Below are 23329 nucleotides of genomic sequence, written 5' to 3' on the forward strand. Positions count from 1 at the left end.
ATTCTGGGCCTAGAACTGCGCTAAGCGCCGGTTGATACCGTGCGATCAGATCAGACCCGGTCCCTGTCCCCCAGGAGGCTCCTAGGTTCAAGGACTGCCTCCAGAGAAAATATCCCAACTAGCGGGATCCGGGTCTGTGTGTACTTATATGTATGAGTACGGTATTTCACCCAATCAGGCCTCCATTTCAATGACCACCCCCCGCATCCTCCTTACGACCTCTCTGTAAACGAGAAGGCGACTTTCTCGGAAAGCGTCTGTTTTAACCGGCTCCGTCGTACGGAGTCGACGTCTTTTCGGAAATCTCCGGCGGGCCGATCCCGCCTAACTGGGCCGTTGGGCGTTTGAGGAAGCCGGGGGAGACCGCGGAGCGGCAGTCCCGCTTAGAGTCGCGGGTGGGTTCACGGAGGCGGGAGGGCCCGGGGAGTACGGCCGCGGAAACCGGCGTTTCCAAAGGATAAGGACGCTTCCTTTGGTTTGAGCGTGTTTATGCTTCGGAGTGATTTAATCTGAAAACCCATCATCGATCCACGGGGAGAAATACCGGCTCTACAGTACACTTGTAAACATCTCAGTGCCCTGAAGGAGCGTAGGCTCTTTCAAGTAAAATGAGCAATCATTAATGGCATTCTACGCTCCCCGGGTCTGGGCTGGAGCCTGCGTTTGAGAGTGCTGCTATCCCATCTGCTGCCGGGCCTCCTTTTATGCCCGTCAGAGAGGGCTGTGGGAGCCAAAAAGCTAGTGGGAATAATGGGAAAAAGAGGGAAGGATGGGAAGAAGATCAGTTAGTCTTCCAACCCCGCTAAACTCGTTGGGGCCTGAGGCAGCGGACGTGGTGGCATTATCGGAAAAAAAACCCCACACTTTAATAATAATAATAATAACGGTGGTATTTAAGCACTTACTATACGCCAAGCATTGTACTAAGCACCGGGGAGTTACAGGGTAATCAGGTCAGACACAGTCCCTGTCCCAGATGAGGCTCACAGTCCGGGAAGGAGAACGGGTATTGAAGCCCTGTTTTCCAGATGAGGAAACTGAGGTACAGAGAAGCAAAGTGCCTTTCCCCAAGTCACACGGCAGGCAAGTGGCGGAGGTGGATCTAGAACTCAGGTCGGGCTCTTTTCACTAGGCCAGAGTACCCGCAAACCCCTGCATGTTTATCCCTGCCTCGATCCAATTCACGTCAAGCTGGTGATTTCAGCCCTTCAAAGTGCCTGGCTGTGGAGCCGTTTTGGCATACAGAACGTCGCTCAGGTTTCTGTTTGTCAAACCCCTTCAGCTCTCACTAGACATCCGCTTCTGTTGATTCCTCTTTAACATCGGTAAACTGTCTCTCCTTCAACTCAATCGTCTGGCCCGCCGTGGGCTCTTCTGAAAGGAAACCGTCTTTTATGCTATTTAAGTCTTCGCTGTCCTTCAAAGGCTTAGAGCAGCTCTGGGAATACGCCTCGGCCAGTTGTTTCTCTCTTGCCCGTGTCTTCCGAATTCTAAGGGAGAAAAAGCAGAGTGAGAAAAAGAAGCAGACGGGATGTTAGCCGGCTTGGAGGCCGGATTTGGGCTGACCCGTCGCCCCAGAAGGCGAGGGCGAGTGATAAGATGACTGCATTTCAGGGCTCTGAGGACTAATCTCCCTGCGGGCCAGGAACGTGTCTACCAACTCTGTCATATCGTACTGTCCCAAACGTTTAAAGTACAGTGCTCTGCACACAGTAAGCGCTCAATAAATCCCACTGATCGGTTGGTTATTTTTTACGGTGTTGGTTAAGGGCTTACTACACGCCAGGCGCTGTACTGGGGTTGTACAAGCTACTTTGGGTCCGTGTCCCACATGGGGCTCATACTCTTAATCCTCATTTTACAGCTGAGGGAACTGAGGCGCCGAGAAGTGAAAAGTGCCCGAGGTCACCCAGCAGACGAGCGGCGGAGCCGGGACTAGAACCCAGGTCCTTCTGATTCCGAGGCCTGGGCTCTTAGACCGTGCTGCTTCTTGATCGATCGAAGGGGCGGGGGGTGAAGAGTCCCGTCGTGTCGGAATCCGAGACGGGACACAGTGCTAGACCGGGACCCGTCTTCCCCCTTCCTCCGCTCCCAGGGGCCGTGAGGGGAGGGAAGGGAGTCGGATTGAAATCCCTCGGCATCTGGGACAACTGGACGGCAAATCTCACAACGCCCTGGTTCCTAGATGGAGGACCGAGTGTGCTCCAGCCCAGACGTGGTGCCAAGCATGAACGGTACCCGGAGTATCTGGGGGCGGGAGGAGGGGGCAGGGCAGCCTGACTGTGGACATTCCTCTGTTTTTCTGACATTTTACGGGTCCACTCGCATCCGATGATGATGATGGTATTCGTTGAGCGCTTACTATGTGCCGGGCACTTACTAAGCGCTGGGATAGATCCAAGGAAAATTGGGTTGGACACAGCCCCTGGCCTACGTGGGCTCACAGTCTCAAGCTCCCTTTTGCAGATGAGGGAACTGAGGCGTTGAGAAGTTAAGTGACATGCCCAAGGTCCCACAGCAGGCGAGTGGCGGAGTGGGGATTAGAACCCACGTCCTTCTCGCTCCCAGGTCCGTGGTCTATCTTTTAGGCCATGCTGCTTCTGTCCTGGACTGTCCAGACCGTAAGCTCATTGTGGGCAGGGAATGTCTCTGTTTATTGTTATACTGTATTCTCCCAAGCTCTTAGCACAGTGCTCTGCACACAGGAAGTGTTTAATAAATACCATTGACTGACTGATAAAGTGGACTGTATGGTCACCTCTGTTCTAAGGGACATTCCTGCTTGGCTGTGGGAGGGAAATGTGATTATTATAATGTGGTATTGTACTCTCCCAAGTGCTTGGCACAGTGCTCTGCAGACAGTAAATGCTCAATAAATCCGATCGACTGACAGATAAAGTGGACTATATGGTCACCTGCGTTCTAAGGGACCTAGATTCTCGCTGAGTTGTGGGCAGGAAATGTGCCTGTTATATCGTTATGTCGCACTCTCCCAAGTGCTTAGTACAGTGCTGTGCACACAGTAAGGGCTCAATAAATACGATCGATTGATACAGTGGACTGTACGGTCACCTTTGTTCTACGGGACTTAGATTCTCGCTTAGTTGTGGGCAGGGAATGTGCCCGTCCTGTTGTCTTTCCCAGGCGCTTAGTACAGCGCTCTGCACACAGTAAGGACTCAATAAATACGATTGCCTGACTGACTCCTTTCTCCTGCCGCTTTGATCCACCGGGGCTAAAGACCGCCTCCTCCAGGGAGCCTTTCAGGAGGAACCTAACGTGACTCAGTAAGTGTAGTCATATTGATATTTATTGAGCACTTACTGAGTATGACATCCTATATTAAGCAGAAGACGCTAAGAATCTCCCATTCTAATGGAAGAGACAGATAGACAAAATATTTATACATCATGGGATGGGGAGGAAGAACAAAGGAACAGAATGCACATACCGGGGTGAACTATCGGAATAAATCAGAGAAACTAATTGAACGTACAACCGAATATACACAGGAGCTGAGGATGGGTGTTTTATTTTTTTTCCTCCTTTCCCCTCTTTAATTCCCCTCTCCTCCTCCTCCTTCATCAATTATATGGCTGGGCTTCCGTTGTTTAGACGGACTTGTCCTTTACGGTCTATGCCACTGCCGTTTGTGATTTAGGAGATGACGTCGATGGTATTATTTAAACACCGACAATTTGCCAAACTCTGTTCCGAGCACCTGAGTAGACGCGAGATAATCGGTTGCTGTCCCTGTCCCATACAAGGATCACGGTCAAAGAAAGTATTTATGGGAAGCAAGCACGGCCTGGTGGTTAGAGCCCGGGCCTGGGAGCCGGAAGGACCCGGGTTCTAATCCCGGCTCTGCCACTTGTCTGCTGTGGGACCTCGGGCAAATCTTTTCATAAATCTGAGCCTCCCTTCCCTCATCTGTGGGGATTAATTCTGCGAGCCCCGTGTGGGACACGGACCGTGTCCAAACTGTTTAACTTCTATCTGCCCCGGCGCTCAGTACAGAGCCTGGCATAGAGTAAGCGCTCAACAAGTACCATAAAAAGGGCGCCAACAGACCGTTTGAGAGATGAAGAACATGAGCCAGGATAATAATGTTGGTATTTGTTAAGCGCTTACTATGTGCAGAGCACTGTTCTAAGCGCTGGGGTAGACACAGGGGAATCAGGTTGTCCCACGTGGGGCTCACAGTCTTAATCCCCATTTTACAGATGAGGGAACTGAGGCACCGAGAAGTTAAGTGACTTGCCCACAGTCACACAGCTGACAAGTGGCAGAGCTGGGATTCGAACTCATGAGCCCTGACTCCAAAGCCCGTGCTCTTTCCACCCGGCAGCCTCTCCCCCAGTTGCCCTCGACCAAGGAAAGGGGGCCAAGTTAGGTCTCGTCTGCAGCGGATCACCGTCAGCGAGGGACACCCACTGTGTGCTGAAAGCTGAGTTTATTACCCGGAACTCCCCGGATCCTGCTCTCTCTGGACCTTTGCCGCCTCGCGGGCTCCCAGTTTTATTGTGCGAACACCCACCCGCCCCAGAGAGCAGAGCCCTCTGGTCATTTCCTTTCCTGCCCACAGACTATTGAGAAGGACAAGGGTGCCCTTTCCTGTCACAAACGCTTCGCCAGCCCTTGCAAATGAATCTCTTGTGCTGTAAAAAGAAGCGACGTGGCTTAGCGCCTACCTATGTTGTACCCACCCAAGCGCTTCTTACAGTGCTCTGCACGTGGTAAGTGCTCAACAATTATGTTTAATTGATTGGTTCTAATCCTGGCGCTGCCAATTTCCTGCTGAATGACCTTGGGCAAGTCACTTAACTTCTCTGGGCCTCAGTTCCCTCATCTCTAAAAGGGGGATTAAACCCCTGTTCTCCCTCCTACTTAGACTGTGAGCCCCAAGTGGGACAGGGACTGTGTCCAGTCTGATTAACTTGGATCTACCCCAGTGCTTAGAATAGTGTTTGACACATAGTAAGTGCTTAACAAATATAATAATGATGATGATGATAAAATCCTATACACGTCCACATGTTTGGTGCGAAGGAGAGGGCTCAAGTCAGCTTTTAGTTGGTCAGTTTCCCCTAGCTCTTACGTCCTTAGCACTGGACACAAAGTTCTCTTGCCTGCCTATTTTGGGGAGCTGGTAATAACAATAATGATGGTATTAATTAAGCACCTACTTTGTGTCAAGAACCGTTCTAAGCATTGGGGTAGGTCCCAGCTAATCAGGTTGGACACAGTCCCTGTCCCACACGGGGCTCTCGGTCTTGAACCCCATTTTACAGATGAGGTAACTGAGGCCCAGAGAAGCGAAGAGACCTGCCCAAGGTCACGCAGCAGACAAGTGGCAGAGCTGGGATTAGAACCCAGGTCCTTCTGAATCCCAGACCTGTGCTCTAGCCATGAGACTATGCTACTTCAATTTAGGAATGCAAACCTCCCCATCAGGGTCAACCCTTTCATCCCCCCAACAACTGAGATCCAGAGAGGTTACGTAATTTGACCAAAGCCACCCTGTGGGCACATGGTGGTGCTGGTATTAATAATGATGGTATTTGTTAAGCGCTTACTATGTGCCAAGCACTGTTCTGAGCACTGGGGTAGATACAAGTTAGATTGGATTCAGTCCCTGTCCCACACAGGCCGCACACGCTCAATCCCCATTTTCCAGATGAGGTAACTGAGGCCCAGAGAAGTGAAGCGACTTGCCCAAGATCCTACAGCAGGCCTGAGGCGGAGCTGGGATTAGAACCCATGACCTTCTGACTCCCAGGCCCATGCTCTATCCAGTAAACCACGCTGCTTCTGTACGGCTGCTTAGAACTGAATCTCTTGACTCCCGGTCCCATCAGTCCGTCAGTCGTATTTATCAAGCACGTACTATGTGCAGAGCACTGTGCTAAGCGCTTGGAGAGTACAATGCAACAGAATTCGGGGCGCTAATTCCACCAGCCTGTGCCGAGGGAGTGGTTAGGCCTCATTTAGTCGTCGGGTGGTCCGTGTTTAGGATCTTCTTTTTCTTGTGGTATTTGTTAAGCATTTACTATGTGCCAGGCACTGTCCGAAGCTCTGGGATAGATACAAGCTAATCAGGTTGGACACAGTCCTAATCCCCATTTTACAGATGAGGGAACTGAGGCACAGAGAAGTGAAGCAACTTGCCCAAGGTCACACAGCAGGCAAGTGGCGGAGGAGGTCCTTCCCACTCCAAGCCTGCGCCCTATCTGCTGCTTCTCTAGTCTGCCCTTCCTTCCCCCTGCCTGATCGTAAGCCTCCTCGGGGCCTGCCCAGCTCGTGTTTCTCCCTTTGTAACTCCCTCTCCGCAATCAATCAATCACTGACATTTACTGAGCCCTTACTGTGTGCAAAACATTGGGCTAAGCGCTTGGGAGAGGACAGTATAAGGATATAACAGACACATTTCCTGCCCACAGCGAGCTTTCAGTCTAGAGTGTCGTCAGGACGGGGGAGCCCAGGGGCCGGATCAGCGGAAGGAGAAGAGGCAGAACCTGGATCGGGTTTGGGCCAAAGGCCGCGGCCTCTTGCTCTCCTCTGGGAGCCAGGCCGCCCCGGAGATTCCCGAAGGTCCAAGACCCATCCCTTCTCACCTTTTGTTCCTGATGTTAGTTCCCAGGAGAGAGAGTCCCAACACCAAAACCAAACAGGAGAGGACCAGCATTGAGTAATTCCACGGGGTGGCTGAAGGAGAAGCACAGACAGAGCCCTCAGACGCCGAGAGGAGACAGATTTATCTGTCCGCCCGCCCCCACCCCGGGTCCTCCGAGATGTCAGCGGACACGACAGCCCCTTGGGCTTAAATGTCAGGACCGAGGGTCAACACTCCCTTCACTTCCGGAGAGCCGGAAGCTTCCGGAGAATGATTGGGATACGTTAGCCCTCGTGGTGTTCCTCTGAGGGAAGGATGGGCGGGAGGAGCGGGCCCTTTCTACAGGTGAGGAAACTGAGGCGTAGGGACCGGTTGGGCTCGCTGGAGGCGAGGGGAGACCCTTAGGCCGAGCTCAGCCTCACACCTCTGTCCAGATGTGCGGAAGCCGTGTTTTCGCTCGACGAAATGTTTTACTGAGAGTCCTGACGAGGGCCCTCCCTGCCCCAGAAATTGCAATCGTGTGACCCCCTGAGATGACCGCTCTGCCTCCACCCTAGGGGAGGAAGCGGAGGCGGGGACAATTTTTCACTGGGAGCAGTGGATTGAAAAGGGGAGCAGGCTTCAGGGAGCGAACAGGCCAGGAAGCCGCCACTTTGGATCCGCTCGGGCCCGAATGGGAACTCTCAGGTGACATCCGAGAGCTGGGCCGAGCGGGATCGTGAGGTCGGGCTCGGAGGGCGGTGGGGGGCGGCGCCGCCGGGGAGAGGGAGCCGTGACAAGTGGGCACTTACGATCCTCCGTCCTGTAATACCACCACAACTGTTCCAACTCTTCCGGAGAGCGGCCCGAAGCAGGGGTAGGCCCGAGCGGCATTTCTCCGACGTCCGTGGCTCAGGGTAGGTGGGGCCCTCGAGGCTCCGTGCTCTGTCTCCCTGTGGCAAAATCTCCCTCGGACCTCCCTCTGCCTCGGCTGCTAAGAAGGAATCGATCCGTCAATCTCTGAGATCAACTGGTATCGATCAGGAACTTGCCGTGTGCCAATAATAATAATAAAATATGGTATTTGTAAAGCGCTTACTATGTGCACTAGGGTAGATTCAAAGTAAATGGGTCCCCGTCCCTCGTGGGGCTCACGGTCTTAATTCCCACTTTACAGATGAGGTAACCGAGGCACAGGGAAGTGAAGTGACCTGCCCAAGGTCACACAGCAGACGGGTGGAGGAGCTGGGATTAGAACCCAGGTCCTGCTGACTCCCAGGCACGGGCTCTAGCCATTAGGCCACACTGCTTCCCTGGGGAAGGTGCAAGATGATCCGACGGGGCCCCGTCCCTGTCCCATTCCGGGCTCACAGCCTAAGAGGGAGGGAGCGGGACTGCTTATCCCCATTATAACAAGTGGGGAAACTGAGGATCAGCGAGGCGAAATGACTTGCCCCAGTCACACAGCGGACCAGTGATCGGGAACTGGAAGCTCGGTCTCCTGACTCCCAACCAACAAGAGCCTGGAGGAAGTGTTTGATGGTTCCCAAGAATGATCTGCTGCTGTCTTTGACAAAGACTGGTCCAAAAAGTTATTCGGCATCAAAACATCACTCTCTTTTCCCCCACACCTTCCTCTCGGTCAATCAGTCAATCAATCAATCAATCAATCAATCGATTTGAATGAACCCCTACAAGGCAGCGGCGTGGCCTAGTGGTTAGAGTCCAGGCCTGGAAGTCAGAAGGACCCACGGTCTAACATCAGCTCCGTCACTTGTCTGCCGTGTGACCCTGGGTGAGTCACTTCACTTCTCTGTGCCTCAGTTGCCTCGTCGGCAAAATGGGGATTAAGGCTGTGAGCCCCATGAGAGACGGGGACCGTGCCCAGAGTAATCAGCTTGAAAATAGCCAGGTGCTTAGAGGAATGCTTGGCACATAGTAAACACTAAACGAATACCATGAAAGGGGGCGGGGGCACCGTACTGCACTCGAGAGGCTACGATTCAGTCGGTAGAAACATTCATTCGTCATTCAGTCGTATTTACTGAGCGCTTACGGTGTGCAGAGCACCGTACTAAACCCTCAGGAGGGGGCAATACACCAATAAACAGACATTCGCTGCCCACGACGAGCTTGCAGTCTCGAAACAATGCCTGCCCTAAAAGAGTTTCCAATCTCCTGAATGCAGGACCCAGGACTAAGGGCTTGAGAAGCAGTGTGGCCTAGTGGAAAGAGCCTGGGTCTGGGAGTCAGAGGACCCAGGTTCGAATCCCGGCTCCCCCACTTGTCTGCTCTGTGACCTCGGGCAGTCACGAACTTCTCTGTGCTTCAGGTGCCTCATCTCTAAAATGGAGATTAAGACTGTGAACCCTGTGCAGGGACTGGATCTTCAAGCCAGTTATCCCGATTATCTGTGTCCAACCTCAGTGCTTAGTACGGTGTCTGGCGCGTAGTAAGCGATTCAGCAAATAGAAAAAATAAGTGCTTGGGAGAGGACAATACAGTTGGAAGACTCAAGGAGCTTACTAAGCACTTGGGAGAGTATAATTGGAAGACGAGGTCCTTGTCCTCAAGAAGTTTGCAATGTACTGGATGCACAACATTGTTCTAAGCACCTGGGACAGTGCAATATAATTGGAAGACATAATAATAATAATAATGGTATTTGTTAAGTGCTTACTATGTGCCAAGCACTGTTCTAAGCGCTGGGGTAGATACAAGGTAATCAGGTTGTCCCCACGTGGGGCTCACAGTCTTCATCCACATTTTACAGATGAGGGAACTGAAGCCCAGAGAAGTCAAGTGACTTGCCCAAAGTCACACAGGTGACAAGTGGCGGAGCTGGGATTAGAACCCATGATCCTTGCCCTCAGGAACACTTAGTCTAGTGAGGGAGACAAAGATTGAGATAGAAGAGTCAGAGGTCCTGGGTTCTAATCCCGGCTTTGCCGCTTGTCAGCCGTGTGACCTTGGCAAGTCACTTAACTTCTCTGTGCCTCAGTTACCTCATCTGTAAAAATGGGGATGAAGACTGTGAGCTCTACGTGGGACAACCTGATTACCTTGTAAATACCCCAGCGTTTAGAACAGTGCTTGGCACATAGTAAGTGCCTAACAAATACCACTATTATTATCATCACCACTAGAGAAAACAGCAGAATACAAAGATAGGGAGATGAATGTAAGGGGGATGAAAATGGGGTAATAATAATGGTGGTATTTGTTAATCGCTTACTATGTGCCAGGCACCGTACTGAGCGCTGGGGTGGACGTGGTTCAGTGGAAAGACCCCGGACTTGGGAGTCAGAGGTCATGGGTTCGAATCCCGGCTCTGCCACTTGTCAGCTGTGTGACTGTGGGCAAGTCACTTCACTTCTCTGGGCCTCAGTTACCTCATCTGTAAAATGGGGATTAACTGTGACCCTCACGTGGGTCAACCTGATTATCCTGTATCTACCCCAGAGCTTAGAACAGTGCTCTGCACATAGTAAGCGCTTAACAAATACCAACATTATTATTATTATTGTACAAGCAAATCAGGTTGGACACAGTTACGTGAGGCTCACGGTCTCAATCCCCATTTTCCAGATGAGAATCCTGAGGCCCAGAGAAGTGAAGTGACTTGCTCAAGGTCATGCAGCTGGCAAGTGGCTGAGTCGGGATTGGAACCCAAGACTTTCCGACTCCCGGCCCCGCCCTCTAGCCACTACGCCATGCTGCTTCTCGGTATCAAAGGGTGACTAACAGAGGGTTCAGAGGACAGTTTATTCACGAAGGGATGTGAAATCACCTCGTCCTTGAGCGTCACGAGCCCTGCCAGAGCCGAGGGCGAGATATGGCAGCCTGGCGCTCGTGCCCTGTGCCCTCCATCCTGAAATCTGGCCAACTTAATTGAGACGGTCTCTTCAGCGCTAACGTAAACAACGCCGAGAGCGTGTCTCAGCTGGGTCAGCAAGAGGAAGCAGACAGCTAGAAGCGGATTAGAAGGACGGAGTCCAGATCAAAGTCCCTCCCGGTCCACATGATCCAGGATCAAACCCGGAATGGGAAGACTCAGGTTAATAATAATAATAATAATTAAGGTATTTGTTAAGCGCTTACTACGTGGCAAAGCACTGTTCTAAGCGCCGGGGTGGATACGAGGCAATCAGGTTGTCCCACGTGGGGCTCACAGTCTTAATCCTTACAGATGAGGTCACTGAGGCGCAGAGAAGTGAAGTGACTGGCCCAAAGTCACACAGCTGACAAGTGGCGGAGCCGGGATTCGAACTCATGATCTCTGACTCCCAAGCCCGGGCTCTTTCCACTGAGCCACGCTGCTTCTGGTTGTAGCTCCTCCGCGGCCGCCGACCTCCCCCATCCTCAAAGGGGGGGGTTCTCCTACCTGACCTGATGTGGAGTTGACTGGAAGCTCCATCAGGCCCATCCTACTCACCCAACCTGAATATCTTGCATCTGCTCCAGTGCTTAGAACAGTGCCCTGGCATCTAGTAAGCGTTTAATAAGTACCTCTAGGCTGGAAGCTCCTTTGTGGGCAGGGAATGAGTCTGTTGGTTGTTCTATTGTACTCTCCCAGGCGCTTAGTACAGTGCTTAATAGCAGGGGGATGTAGCTCGGTGGTGGAGCGCATGCTTTGTATGTATGAGGCCCCGGGTTCGATCCCCGGCGTCTCCACGTTTTTTTAATATTGAGAAGCAGCGTGGCTCAGTGGAAAGAGCACGGGCTTAGGAGTCAGAGGTCTTGGGTTCTAATCCCGGCTCCGCCACTTATCAGCTGGGTGACTTTGGGCAAGTCACTTAACTTCTCTGGGCCTCAGTCACCTCATCTGTAAAATCTTGATTCTATTTATCGTGTTTATGTTGTTTTGTTTTTGTCCATCTGTCTCCCCCGATTAGACTGTAAGCCCGTCATTGGGCAGAGATTGTTTCTATCTGTTGCCGAATTGAATATTCCAAGCGCTTAGTACAGTGCTCTGCACATAGTAAGCGCTCAAAAATACTATTGAATGAATGAATAAAATGGGGATTAAGACTGTGAACCCCACATGGGACACCCTGATGACCTTGTATCTCCCCCAGCGCTTAAACAGTGCTCGGCACATAATAAGCGCTTAACAAATACCAACATTATTATTATTACGCTCGGCACACAGGAAGCGCTCAATAAGTGCGATCGAATGAACAAAGTACCGTAATTATTGTTTTTACTATTATCCTCTTTAGACTGTGAGCCCCATGCGATCTTGTCTTTACCTCAGCACTTGGTACGGTGTTAAATAAGCACGTAGTCGGTGCTTAACTAATACTATTCTTCTTCTTCTTATTGTATTATTATTATTATTCTCCTTTGACCCAGCCCCACCCATCTACCCCTTCAGACCCACCTTGGCGAGAAAGCAAGGTCGGGCTGTATTTATTTGATTGCATATGAGTAAACTGCATTGGTTTTGAAAACCAGCCGGACGCCAAGGGGAAATTTGTGGTGACTCAAATGTTTGCCTTTGGGTGGAGGGTAAAAATGGCCAGGAAGTCAATGTCCAGGTAATAATGTCCTTGCCCAACTGATAAGAGAAGCAGCGGTGCGGCCTGGTGGGTAGAGCACCCGGGCCTGGGAGTCAGAAGGGTCAGGGGTCTAATCCCGGCTCGGCCCCTGGTCTGCTGTGTGACCTTGGGCGAATCGCTTCGCTTCTCTGTGCCACGGTTACCTCCTCTGTAAAATGGGGATTGAGACTCTGAACCCCGTAGGGGACATGAACTGGGTCCCACGTGATTAGCGTGAATCTGCCCCAGCACTTAGTACAGTCTGTACAGCTTGGGAAGCAGCAGGCTCAGTGGAAAGAGCCCGGGCTTGGGAGTCAGAGGTCATGGGTTCGAATCCCGGCTCTGCCACTTGTCAGCTGGGTGACTGTGGGCAAGTCACTTCACTTCTCTGGGCCTCAGTTCCCTCATCTGTAAAATGGGGATTAAGACTGCGAGCCTCACGTGGGACAATCTGATTACACTGTATCTACCCCAGCGCTTAGGGCAGTGTTCTGCACATAGTAAGCGCTCAACAAATACCAACATCATTATTATTACAGTCCTTGGCACATGAGAAGCGCTTAATAGATACCATTAAAAAACACCACAAAAAACTAACAAAAAAACCCGGTACTGCAGCACTTTCTCTTCGGGGGGAAGCCGCATGGCTTAGTGGAAAGAGCACGGGCTTGGGGGTCAGAGGATAATAATAATAATAATGATGGCATTTGTTAAGCACTTACTATGTGCAAAGCACTGTTCTAAGCCCTGGGGAGGATATAAGGTGATCAAGTTGTCCCACGTGGGGCTCACAGTCTTAATCCCCATTTTAGAGATGAGGTAACTGAGGCACAGAGAAGTGAAGTGACTTGCCCAAAGTCACCCAGCTGACAAGCGGCAGAGCCAGGTCACTTCACTTCTCTGGGCCTCAGTTCCCTCACCTGGAAAATGGGGATTAAGGCTGTGAGCCCAAGGTGGGACAACCTGATGGCCTTGTATCTACCCCAGTGCTTAGAACAGTGCTTGGCACATAGTAAGGGCTTAACAAATATTATTATTCAGGGTGAGCATCCGCTGCTGGCCAGAGAGGCTGCTGGATCAAAAACTGCCCCTCTGTATTGGGGGGTTCCCTGGGTCACTACCCATTGGACCAGTCTTTCTGCCTCTTCCACCTCTGCCCTTAAGAAACAGTGTGGCCTAGTGGAAAGCACACGGGCCTGGGAGTCAGGGATCCTGGTTCTAATCCCGGATCTGCCACTTGTCTTTTGCATGATAATAATAATGATGGTATTTGTTAAGCGCTTACGATGTGCCGAGCACTGTTCTAAACGCTGAGGTAGATACAGAGTAATCAGGCTGTCCCATGTGGGGCTGACACTTTGAATCCCCATTTTACAGATGAGGTAACGGAGGCCCGGAGAAGTGAAGTGACTTGGCCAAGGTCACACAGCAGACAAGTGGTGGAGGCGGGATTAGAACCCACATCCTCTGACTCCCAAGCCCGGGCTCTTTCCACTAAGCTACGCTGCTTCGCTGATTTGCGTGATCTGAGGTAAGTCGCTTCATTTCTCTGGGCTTGAGTTTTCTCATTTGTAAAATAAGGATTCAATATCTTTTCTCCCTGCCAGTTAGACTGTGAGCCCCCTGTGGGGCAGGAAATGCATCTGACCTGTTAATCTAGTACCTCTCCCAGCGCTCGGTACAGTATTTGACACATAGTAAGTGCTTAACAAATACCTTTTATTATTAACATTTATAGTATTATCCCCTCTCACCCACCTGCAGGACTTCTGTACAAATCTACTTATGTACCCTACTACTGAAGCAGTTATTTATCCACACATCTCTTTCTCCTTTCCCTTCTTCTATAAATCGGGTTGCGTCCGTCTTCCCCCGCCAATAATAATTAACGATAATTATCTGTATCTGTTAAGGGCTTTATTCTTGCTCCCCCATGAAGCCAAGTGGAAAAGCAGATCATCTGAGGGAAGAGAACAAGAAGGAAACTCACCTGATTCCTGGTAGTTTGCGGCAGAGAAAGATTCCCCCTCTTCCCCCCTTGACCCAGCAGAAGGCAGATCCTGGCTCCAAAGATCCCTCCTTGCTGGAACCACCCTTGCTCGCCCGGTGTTTATAAACCCGAAACCCGAAGGCCACTCTCCGCTGATAGCAACACACCCAATCCTGGAGTTTACCTTTACGATGTGAGGTGAGTGAACTCTTCATTAAACTGAACTCTGAAGTCTTCCTTGCCTTAGTTATTCTATCACTAAGATCTTATCCTATCAGTCGGAAGAGAAAAGATTCGTCGGATGTGGAGGATCTCATTTGTCCTTCCCCGACAAAGTGTCGTTTAATGATAATAATAATAATAGTAACAATAATTATGGCATTTGTTAAATGCTTACTATGTGCAGACCACTGTTCTAAGCACTGGGGTCGATATAGGGTAATCAGATTGTCCCCCGTGGGGCTCACATTTTTTAATCCGCATTTTTACAGATGAGGTAACTGAGGCACAGAGAGGTTAAGTGACTTGCCCAAGGTCACACAGCGGAGCCCCCTTCCCATCCCTCCAGACCCCCATATGGGTCTTGGGGGGGCCAGAGGTTGTCGGGGAGGGACTGTTTTGACTCACTATGAGGCCGAAATCCTTGTTCTTGTGTTGCTCTCAGTGGCATCAATATTTAACCATTTGTCCTAGAAGGGAGAGGGATCTTTACTAAAGCGATCTCGCTTTTTACAGCTCTTCGCTTCCCCTTAAAGGAAACCCTGAAGATTGCAACATAGGCTGGTGTGGGTTAGAAGAGATAGGCCCTGTGGGCAGAGAGGGTGAGCGCCGCTCCTGAGAGGAACCAAACTGGACCAAGGAAATAAGGGCGGGTTTAGATGCCAAGCAGAATGGCGCAGTTGACAGAGCACGGGTCAGTGAGTCGAAAGGTCATGGGTTCTAATCCTGACTCCGCCACTTGTCTGCTGTAGGACCTTGAACAAGTCCCTTCGCTTCCTGAGACCACAGTTGCCTCATCTCTAATATGGGGCTTGAGACTGTGAGACCCTAAGTCCCATCCAATTTGCTTGTATCCACCCCAGTGCTTAGTAACTATTTTTATTAATGGTTATTATCATTCATTCATTCATTCAATAGTATTTATTGAGCGCTTACTATGTGCAGAGCACTGTACTAAGCGCTTGGGATGAACAAGTCGGCAACGGATAGAGACGGTCCCTGCCGTCTGACGGGCTTACGGTCTAATCGGGGGAGACGGACGGACGAGAACGATGGCGATAGATAGAGTCGAGGGGAAGAACATCTCGTAAAAACCGATGGCGACTAAATAGAATCGAGGCGATGTACAATTCATTAACAAAATAAATAGGGTAATGAAAATATATACAGTCGAGCGGACGAGTACGGTGCTGTGGGGATGGGAAGGGAGAGGGGGAGGAGCAGAGGGAAAAGGGGGGAAAAGAGGGTTTAGCTGTGGAGAGGTGAAGGGGGGGGTGGCAGAGGGAGTAGAGGGAGAAGAGGAGCTCAGTCTGGGAAGGCCTCTCGGAGGAGGTGAGTTTTAAGTAGGGTTTTGAAGAGGGAAAGAGAATCAGTTTGGCGGAGGTGAGGAGGGAGGGCGTTCCGGGACCGCGGGAGGACGCGGCCCGGGGGTCGACGGCGGGATGGGCGAGACCGAGGGACGGCGAGGAGGTGGGCGGCGGAGGAGCGGAGCGTGCGGGGTGGGCGGTGGAAAGAGAGAAGGGAGGAGAGGTGGGAAGGGGCGAGGTGACGGAGAGCCTCGAAGCCTAGAGTGAGGAGTTTTTGTTTGGAGCGGAGGTGGATAGGCAACCACTGGAGTCGTTTAAGAAGGGGAGTGACACGCCCAGATCGTTTCTGCGGGAAGATGAGCCGGGCAGCGGAGTGAAGAATAGACCGGAGCGGGGCGAGAGAGGAGGAAGGGAGGTCAGAGAGAAGGCTGTCACAGTAGTCTAGCCGGGATATAACGAGAGCCCGTAACAGTAAGGTAGCCGTCTGGGTGGAGAGGAAAGGGCGGATCTTGGCGATATTGTAGAGGTGAAACCGGCAGGTCTCGGTAACGGATAGGATGCGTGGGGTGAACGAGAGAGACGAGTCAAGGATGACACCGAGATCGCGGGCCCGAGAGACGGGAAGGACGGTCGTGCCATCGACGGTGATAGAGAAGTCTGGGAGAGGACCGGGTTCGGGAGGGAAGATGAGGAGCTCAGTCTCGCTCATGTTGAGTTTTAGGTGGCGGGCCGACATCCAGGTGGAGACGTCCCGGAGGCGGGAGGAGATGCGAGCCTGAAGGGAGGGGGAGAGGACAAGGGCGGAAATGTAGATCTGCGTGTCACAATTGTGGTATTTGTTAAGCACTTGCTATTTGCCAGGCACTGTACTAAGCGCTGGGATTAAGCGCTTAGAACAGTGTCTGGCACATACTAAGTGCTTAGCAAATGCCATAATTATAATTATTACTATTACAAGCAAATCGGGTTGGACACAGTCCCTGTCCTGCATGGGTGTCACTGTCTAAATTCCCATTTTACAGATGAGGTAACTGAGGCACAGAAAAGTGAAGTGACTTGCCCAAGGCCACCCAGCAGACAAGTGATGAGCTGAGATTAGAACCCATGACCTTCTGACGTCCAGGCCCATAATACAGTGCCTGGCACGTAGTAAGTGCTAAACAAATATCACTATTATTATTATTATTAACTTTTCAGAGTGGGGAGCAGAACTGGGGATTTTAGCAGGGTTCGGGACGGGGAGGGGACAAGCTTCATTTAGAGAGCAAACATGTTATATTGCTATACCATACTCTCCCAAGCACTTAGTACAGTGCTCTGCACCCAGGAAAAGCTCAATAAATAGAATTGATTGATTGATAAACGATCAGGTCTTGTCAAATCTGGCCTATGAGAAGAACACGGGCCCGGGAATCAGAAGGACCCAGGTTCTAATCCCAGTCCTGCCACGGGTCAGCTGTGTGACCGTGGGCAAGTCACTTCACTTCTCTGTGCCTCAGTTACCTCATCTGCAAAATGGGGATTAAGACTTGTGAGCCCCATGCGGGATTAAGCCTTCTTGCACTTGCCTCTGTGACCTCTAGATATTTGATATTCACCACACCCACAACCCCACAGTTCTTATATTTATTATTATTATTATTATTAAGTGCCATCGAGGCCTTTCCGATTCATTGTGACTCCATGGATAGGCTTTCTCCTGAATGTCCCATGCTCTGCCCTAATTTCCAAACTTTCTAATGGTTCTTTCCTTATCGTTGTTATGGCCTCTATCCATCTAGCTGCCGGTCTGCCTCTTCCACGTTTTCCCTGGATTTTTCCTAGCATCAGTGTCTTTTCCAGAGAATCAGTCCTCCTGATTATGTGTCCAAAATATGCTAATTTAAGGCAAGTCATTTGGCCTTCCGAAGACCACTTTGGTTTAATTTGCTCCAAAATCCATTTGTTTGTTTTTCGGGAATCCATGGTATTCACCAAAGCCTTCTCCGACCCCACATTTCAAAAGAATCGATGTTCTTTCTATCCTGTTTTTCACCGTCCATACTTACTGTCACTGGAAACATCGTAGAGTTGACGGTTTGTATTTTTGTGGCAATTATTACATCAGCACGTTTCTTGACTTTCTCCAGACTCTTCTTAGCTAATCTCCCTAACATTAATCTTTGGCGTATTCCTTGGCTACTAGTTCCTTTATTATCGATAATCGATCCCTGGAGAGAAAAACTCTCGACTATTTCAATTTTCTCTCCGGCCACTACAGATGCGTTAAAGCTTCCAGTTGTCATGATCTTTGTTTTCTTGACATTCAAATATAGGCCCATCTTTTTGCTCTGTTCCTTAACTTTGAATAATAAGCCCTCAAGTCTTCTTCACTTTCTGCTAGTAGGCTTGTATCATCAATATAATGAAGGTTGTTTATATCCTTTCCTCCAATCTTTACTCCCTGTTGATCTTCATCCAGTCCTGCTTCTCTCACTAGTTTGTCGGTGTAAACCATGAACAGATAAGGCGATAAGATACATCCTTGTTTCACCCTCTTACTAATGGGAAACCTATCTGTTTCTCCGTATTCTGTTCTTACTGTAGCCTCCTGTTTGTCATAGAGGTACCCTATTAATGCAATGAGATAGTCCGGTATGCCCATAGTTTCTCGTGACCCACACATTCAAAAGCCTTACTATAATCAACAAAGCACACGCTGACTTCCTTTTGATATTCTCTTGTCCTTCCAATTACCCAAAGGACATCGGCAATAATATCTCACGTCCCTCATCCTTTCCGGAATCCTGCTTGAACATCGGGCGATTCGCGTTCCACGTAGGCCTCCATTAGACGCTGTATAACTTTTAGCCGTAGGTTGCTGGCTTGTGAGATCAAGGAAACCTTACGATAATTGTCACATTTAGTCATATCTCCTTTCTTCGGTGTTGGAACATAAACTGATCTCTTCCAATCAGACGGCCACTAGTGATTAGCCAGACCTGTCGACACAATTTGGTAAGGACTTTAACCGATTCCTCTTCAACTGCCTGAAACACCTCAATAAGGAGCCTATCAAAGCCAGGTGCCTCGTCTTTGTCGAGGTAGTGTAAAGCTGACCTGACTTCACTCTCCATGAAGAGTGGCTGTAATTCAAAAGGAGCTTCTTCAAATACTTCTTGTATATTGCTGTCTTTCTGGTGGAGTTCCTGTGAGTTTTCTTTCCATCTTTGTTTGATTCCATCAGTATCATGTATAGTCAGTCCATCTTTGCTTTTGACAAAGCCAATCCGAGGGCGAAATGTTCCCTTAATTTCCTTAATCCTCTGAAATCGTGATCTTGGATGCCCACGTTTGTTATTGACTTCCATTTCTTTACATACGTTGTTATAATATTCCTGTTGGTCCTTCCTGGTGGAGAGCTGAAATTCTCGGTTCAGTTCTTTAGCCGGGTTCTTTTGTCTTCTGATTTTTGCTTCCTTCCTTTCTTTGGCTACCGCCAGAATTATGTTTGATGTTCATTTTGGCTTTTTCTTCTTCCTGACCTTTTGGAATACCAGGTCATTTTCTTCCTTGATGACATTTTTAATCTCCGTCCACATTTCCTCTGGTTCCTTGTCTGTGAGATTAAGCGCCTCAAATCTATTTTTTACATGATCTTTAAATACAGGGGGAATATTCGACAGGTCATATTTGGGCAGCTGTAAGGCATGATTGATCTTTCTAAGTTTTAGCCTGAGTTTACACATGAACAGCTCATGATCTGTTTCCCAGTCAGCTCCAGGCCGTGTTTTTGCTGCCAAAATAGAACTCCTCCATCACTTTCTACAAATAGACTATTTGATTTCTATATAGTTCATCTGGTGAAGTCCATATACACAGTCATCACTATGGTTGTATAAAAAAGGTGTTGGCGATAAAAATGTCATTCGATTCACAGAAATCAGTAAGTCAGTCCCCGGGCTTGTTTCCGATTTCCAAGGCCGTGTTTTCCAACAACCTTCATTTCCATTCCATTACCAACTTTGGCATTCCAATCCCCAGTGATAATCAACACATCTTACTTGCAGCTTTTATCAATCTCTGTCTGAACTTCATCGTAAAACTTATTTCTTCCGGCTCTGCATCTGTTGTTGGGGTGTACACCTGAAGTATCGTCATATTGAATGGTTTTCTTCTGAACCTAATAGATATCAATCATTGATAGCATTATATCCAATAACTGTCTTAGCAATTTTCTTTGCTACAATTACTGCTACGCCATTTCTCTCTTTTCAGCATGGGCAGAGTAGTAGATGATGTGCTCATTCGATTGGAAATGCCCAATAGCAGTCCATTTCAGTTGGCTTATTCCTAGGGTGTCCATCTTCAATGGGTCCATTTCATTCTTGACTGTTTCCCACTCTCCCCGTTCCAGGATGCAATAATGAGGGTATCTTTACAGCTTCGAATACTCATTTCTCGTGTGGCTATATCAGCGACCAGACGTCCCGAAGGCTTTATTTCGGCCTCGTCAAAAACACCCACGATACTCTTAGACAACGTCTGCTCTTCCCCAGTAGCTCGTTGAGTGTCTTCCATCCTGAAAGGCTCATCTTCCAGCATTAAATCTTTAGTGGTTCTGGTAAGTGTATCCACAGAGTTTTCTTGGTAAAAATACGGAAGTGGTTTCCCACTGCCTCCCTCCGCTCAGTGAAAGTTTGAGTCTCTGATGTTCTTTGGTCAACATTTTGATCATTTGATCAACCGCCTTTGACTCTTTCCCATATTGCTGCTGCCCAACACAGGTGAATCGACTTTGTCTGACGCTTCCTCTCAGACCTTTCCATTATGGGTAACCCTAGCGAGAGTATCTCTCGACGGCCTAGCTCTAAGCTTCACTGGCATACGCCAACTCTCCTGCCATGGTAAGGCGTTGATTTGTAGAAGAGAGGTCTTACCTACATATCTTTAAATGGTATATTGTAAATGACTTATTTATTCATGTTAAGGTCTGCCTCCCCGCTCAAGTCTGTAAGAAATGGGCAGAGAATGTGACTGCTAATTCTGTTGAATGGTCCTATCCTCAGCGCTTAGTCCAGGTCTCTGTATATAGTAGCGCTCAGTAAATACCACCGATGGATTGGTTAATCGACCCATTGGGAGAGGATGGGCTGGATGCAGATTGGCGGGGCATCGCAGAACACCTGGGACCTCCAGGCCGCTGTTATTGATCAGGCCAACTGTCTGGCCTTCAGAGATGGGCAAAAGCAAACATATGACAAGCAAATCCTGTCACCCCAATTTCGAACAATGGCTTTCAGTTGAAGCCAGCCAAATTGTGCCCCAGAGGATCACCTGGTTGAAAATGAAAGAGCCTCACTAGCCAGTTAAGGGGAGTTTAGATACCGTTCCTGCCCCTCGGGGGTGAGGAATTGTGTGTGGGGGGTGGTCCCCACAAACTCCATTAACCCTTCCCAAAGCTCTGAATAACTCTCACGGAAGTCAAAACCAGCTGCTTGTCTGAGGGAGTGGAGCCAATGATGAAGAGATGCAAAGGTGATTTTTGCTTTTCCTTCCGGAAAAACTCTAGGCTTCCATCTGTGTTGGCTACAGGGTAATTGTGAATCTGAGATTTGCACCAGGGCGTGTCTCTGTGTCAGTCTGCTAACTCAGCCCACAGATTCTTGTCAATGATTATTCTTTTACAGTATGACTCTTGGCTCCCCTCTTCTGTTTCGTGATTCACTGCATTCAATGTGGTCCTAAAGGAGGATCCAAAGCCATATAAATAAAATATTAACACGGTGGCTACACGGTTTAGGATGGCAAAATGGGTTATTTCAAAATGCACCCGTTGCTTCAATAGTCTGGGAATCCTTGGCAAAGAGGTGGAAGATAACCAGAAAATTACCAGTCATTCCCTAAAACATTCCTTGGGGATTTCTGCGAAGAAACAGTAACCCGATTCTGGTATTTTAGTGTACTTCAGTCTTAACTACAGTATCTACGTCCTCTGTGTCTTTGACCTCACACTTCTGGTTATAGAATAACCAGACATCTTCTCTTCAGGCTTCTCCACATCAGAGTTCAAGAGATGGGTGAAGACAAAGTCCAGGAGCATTTTAATCGTAATTAAAGTGGGCACTAAAATGGGATATGTCGATAAATCAGTAATTCTCGCCAACAGGACACTTTGTACAGTTTGGAAAGTCCCCCTCCAGCACTTTGCTGTGAGGTCATTGGTGATGTCCCTGTCAGATCCCTTGGCCTCCTCTCCATCCTCATCCTCCCCGGCCTCTGGGCTGCCTTCGACCCTGTGGTAACGTTATCTAAGGTGGGCTTCTCCTCCTCCTCCTCCTCTCTCTCTGGCCCCTCATTCCCCGTCTCCTTTGGGGGCTCCTCCTCCTCGGCCTCTAACTGTGGGGATGACCCAAAATTGAGTTTTGGATTCCCCTCATAGCCTCCATCTACAGCCTGAGGAGACGGGCCGTGGGGGCGGGGCCGCGGGGCGGTGCGCGCGCTGTGGGCGGGGCCTCTTGGTGGCGCGCGGGCGATGTAGGCGGGGGGCCTCGTGGCGGCGCGCGCTGTGGGCGGGGCCTCGTGGCGGCGCGCGGGCGCTGTAGGTGGGGACCTCGTGGCGGCGCGCGGGCGCTGTGGGCGGGGCCTCGTGGCGGCGCGCGGGCGCTGTGGGCGGGGCCTCGTGGCAGCGCGCGCGCGAGCTATATGGGCGGGCCCTCTTGGTGGCGCGCGGGCAGTGTAGGCGCGGCCCTCCGTTCCTTCCATTCACTCGTGCATTTTGAGCGCTTATTGGGTGCAGAGCACTGGACTAAGCGTTAGGGATGGACAGTATCCTGCAGTATCCTCAGAGGAGATCTCCTCCCTCCTCGCAAGTGCCACCCCCTCCACCTGCGCCTCGGACCCCATTCCCTCTCACCTTCTTAAAACCATCGCCCCTGCCCTCCTCCCTTCCTTAACTTCTATTTTTAACCACTCGATCTCCAAGGGCTCCTTCCCCTCTGCCTTCAAACACGCCCACGTCTCCCCCATCCTAAAAAAACCCGCTCTTGACCCCACTTCCCCCTCCAGTTATCGTCCTATCTCCCTACTACCCTTCCTTTCCAAAATCTTAGAACGAGTCGTCTACAATCGATGCCTAGAATTCCTTAACTCCCATTCTCTCCTAGACCCCCTCCAATCTGGCTTCCGTCCCCTCCACTCTACCGAGACTGCTCTCTCTAAGGTTACCCGTGACCTCCTTCTTGCCAAATCCAATGGCTCCTACTCCATTCTGATCCTCCTTGACCTCTCTGCTGCCTTTGACACTGTCGACCATCCCCTCCTCCTCCGTACCTTATCTCACCTCGGCTTCACGGACTCTGTCCTCTCCTGGTTCTCCTCTTACCTCTCTGGCCGATCATTCTCGGTCTCCTACGCTGGAGCCTCCTCCCCCTCCCATCCTTTAACTGTTGGAGTTCCTCAAGGGTCAGTTCTTGGCCCTCTTCTGTTCTCCATTTACACTCACTCCCTCGGTGAACTCATTCGCTCTCACGGCTTTGACTACCATCTCTACGCAGATGACACGCAGATCTACATCTCCGCCCCTGGCCTCTCCCCCTCCCTTCGGGCTCGCATCTCCTCCCGCCTCCGGGACGTCTCCACCTGGATGTCGGCCCGCCACCTAAAACTCAACATGAGCGAGACTGAGCTCCTCATCTTCCCT

General features: G+C 50.1%; 1 protein-coding gene and 1 non-coding gene across 3 annotated transcripts; one reads left to right on the forward strand and one right to left on the reverse strand.

Annotated features, from left to right (window-relative positions):
• Nucleotides 1–1038: 1038 nt before the first annotated feature.
• SLC51B (solute carrier family 51 subunit beta) lies at nucleotides 1039–14366 on the reverse strand. 2 transcript variants are annotated; one of them, XM_016226667.3, is made up of 4 exons: nucleotides 14123–14366; nucleotides 7405–7583; nucleotides 6615–6705; nucleotides 1039–1490 (listed from the first exon to the last, which is right to left on the reverse strand). In XM_016226667.3, the coding sequence occupies exons 2-4, from the start codon at nucleotides 7484–7486 to the stop codon at nucleotides 1289–1291; spliced, it is 375 nt and encodes a 124-aa protein (XP_016082153.1). In that variant the 5' UTR covers nucleotides 7487–7583; nucleotides 14123–14366; the 3' UTR covers nucleotides 1039–1288. The 2 variants fall into 2 exon arrangements, with proteins under 2 accessions (XP_016082153.1, XP_007661698.1); XM_007663508.3 differs by having other exon boundaries at nucleotides 7405–7586.
• On the forward strand, nucleotides 11195–11266 carry TRNAT-UGU. The gene has a single exon. It is a non-coding gene; the product is annotated as a tRNA-Thr (tRNA).
• Nucleotides 14367–23329: the final 8963 nt, after the last annotated feature.

Source organism: Ornithorhynchus anatinus, chromosome 5 (assembly GCF_004115215.2).
Source record: "Ornithorhynchus anatinus isolate Pmale09 chromosome 5, mOrnAna1.pri.v4, whole genome shotgun sequence".
NCBI lineage: Eukaryota > Metazoa > Chordata > Mammalia > Monotremata > Ornithorhynchidae > Ornithorhynchus > Ornithorhynchus anatinus.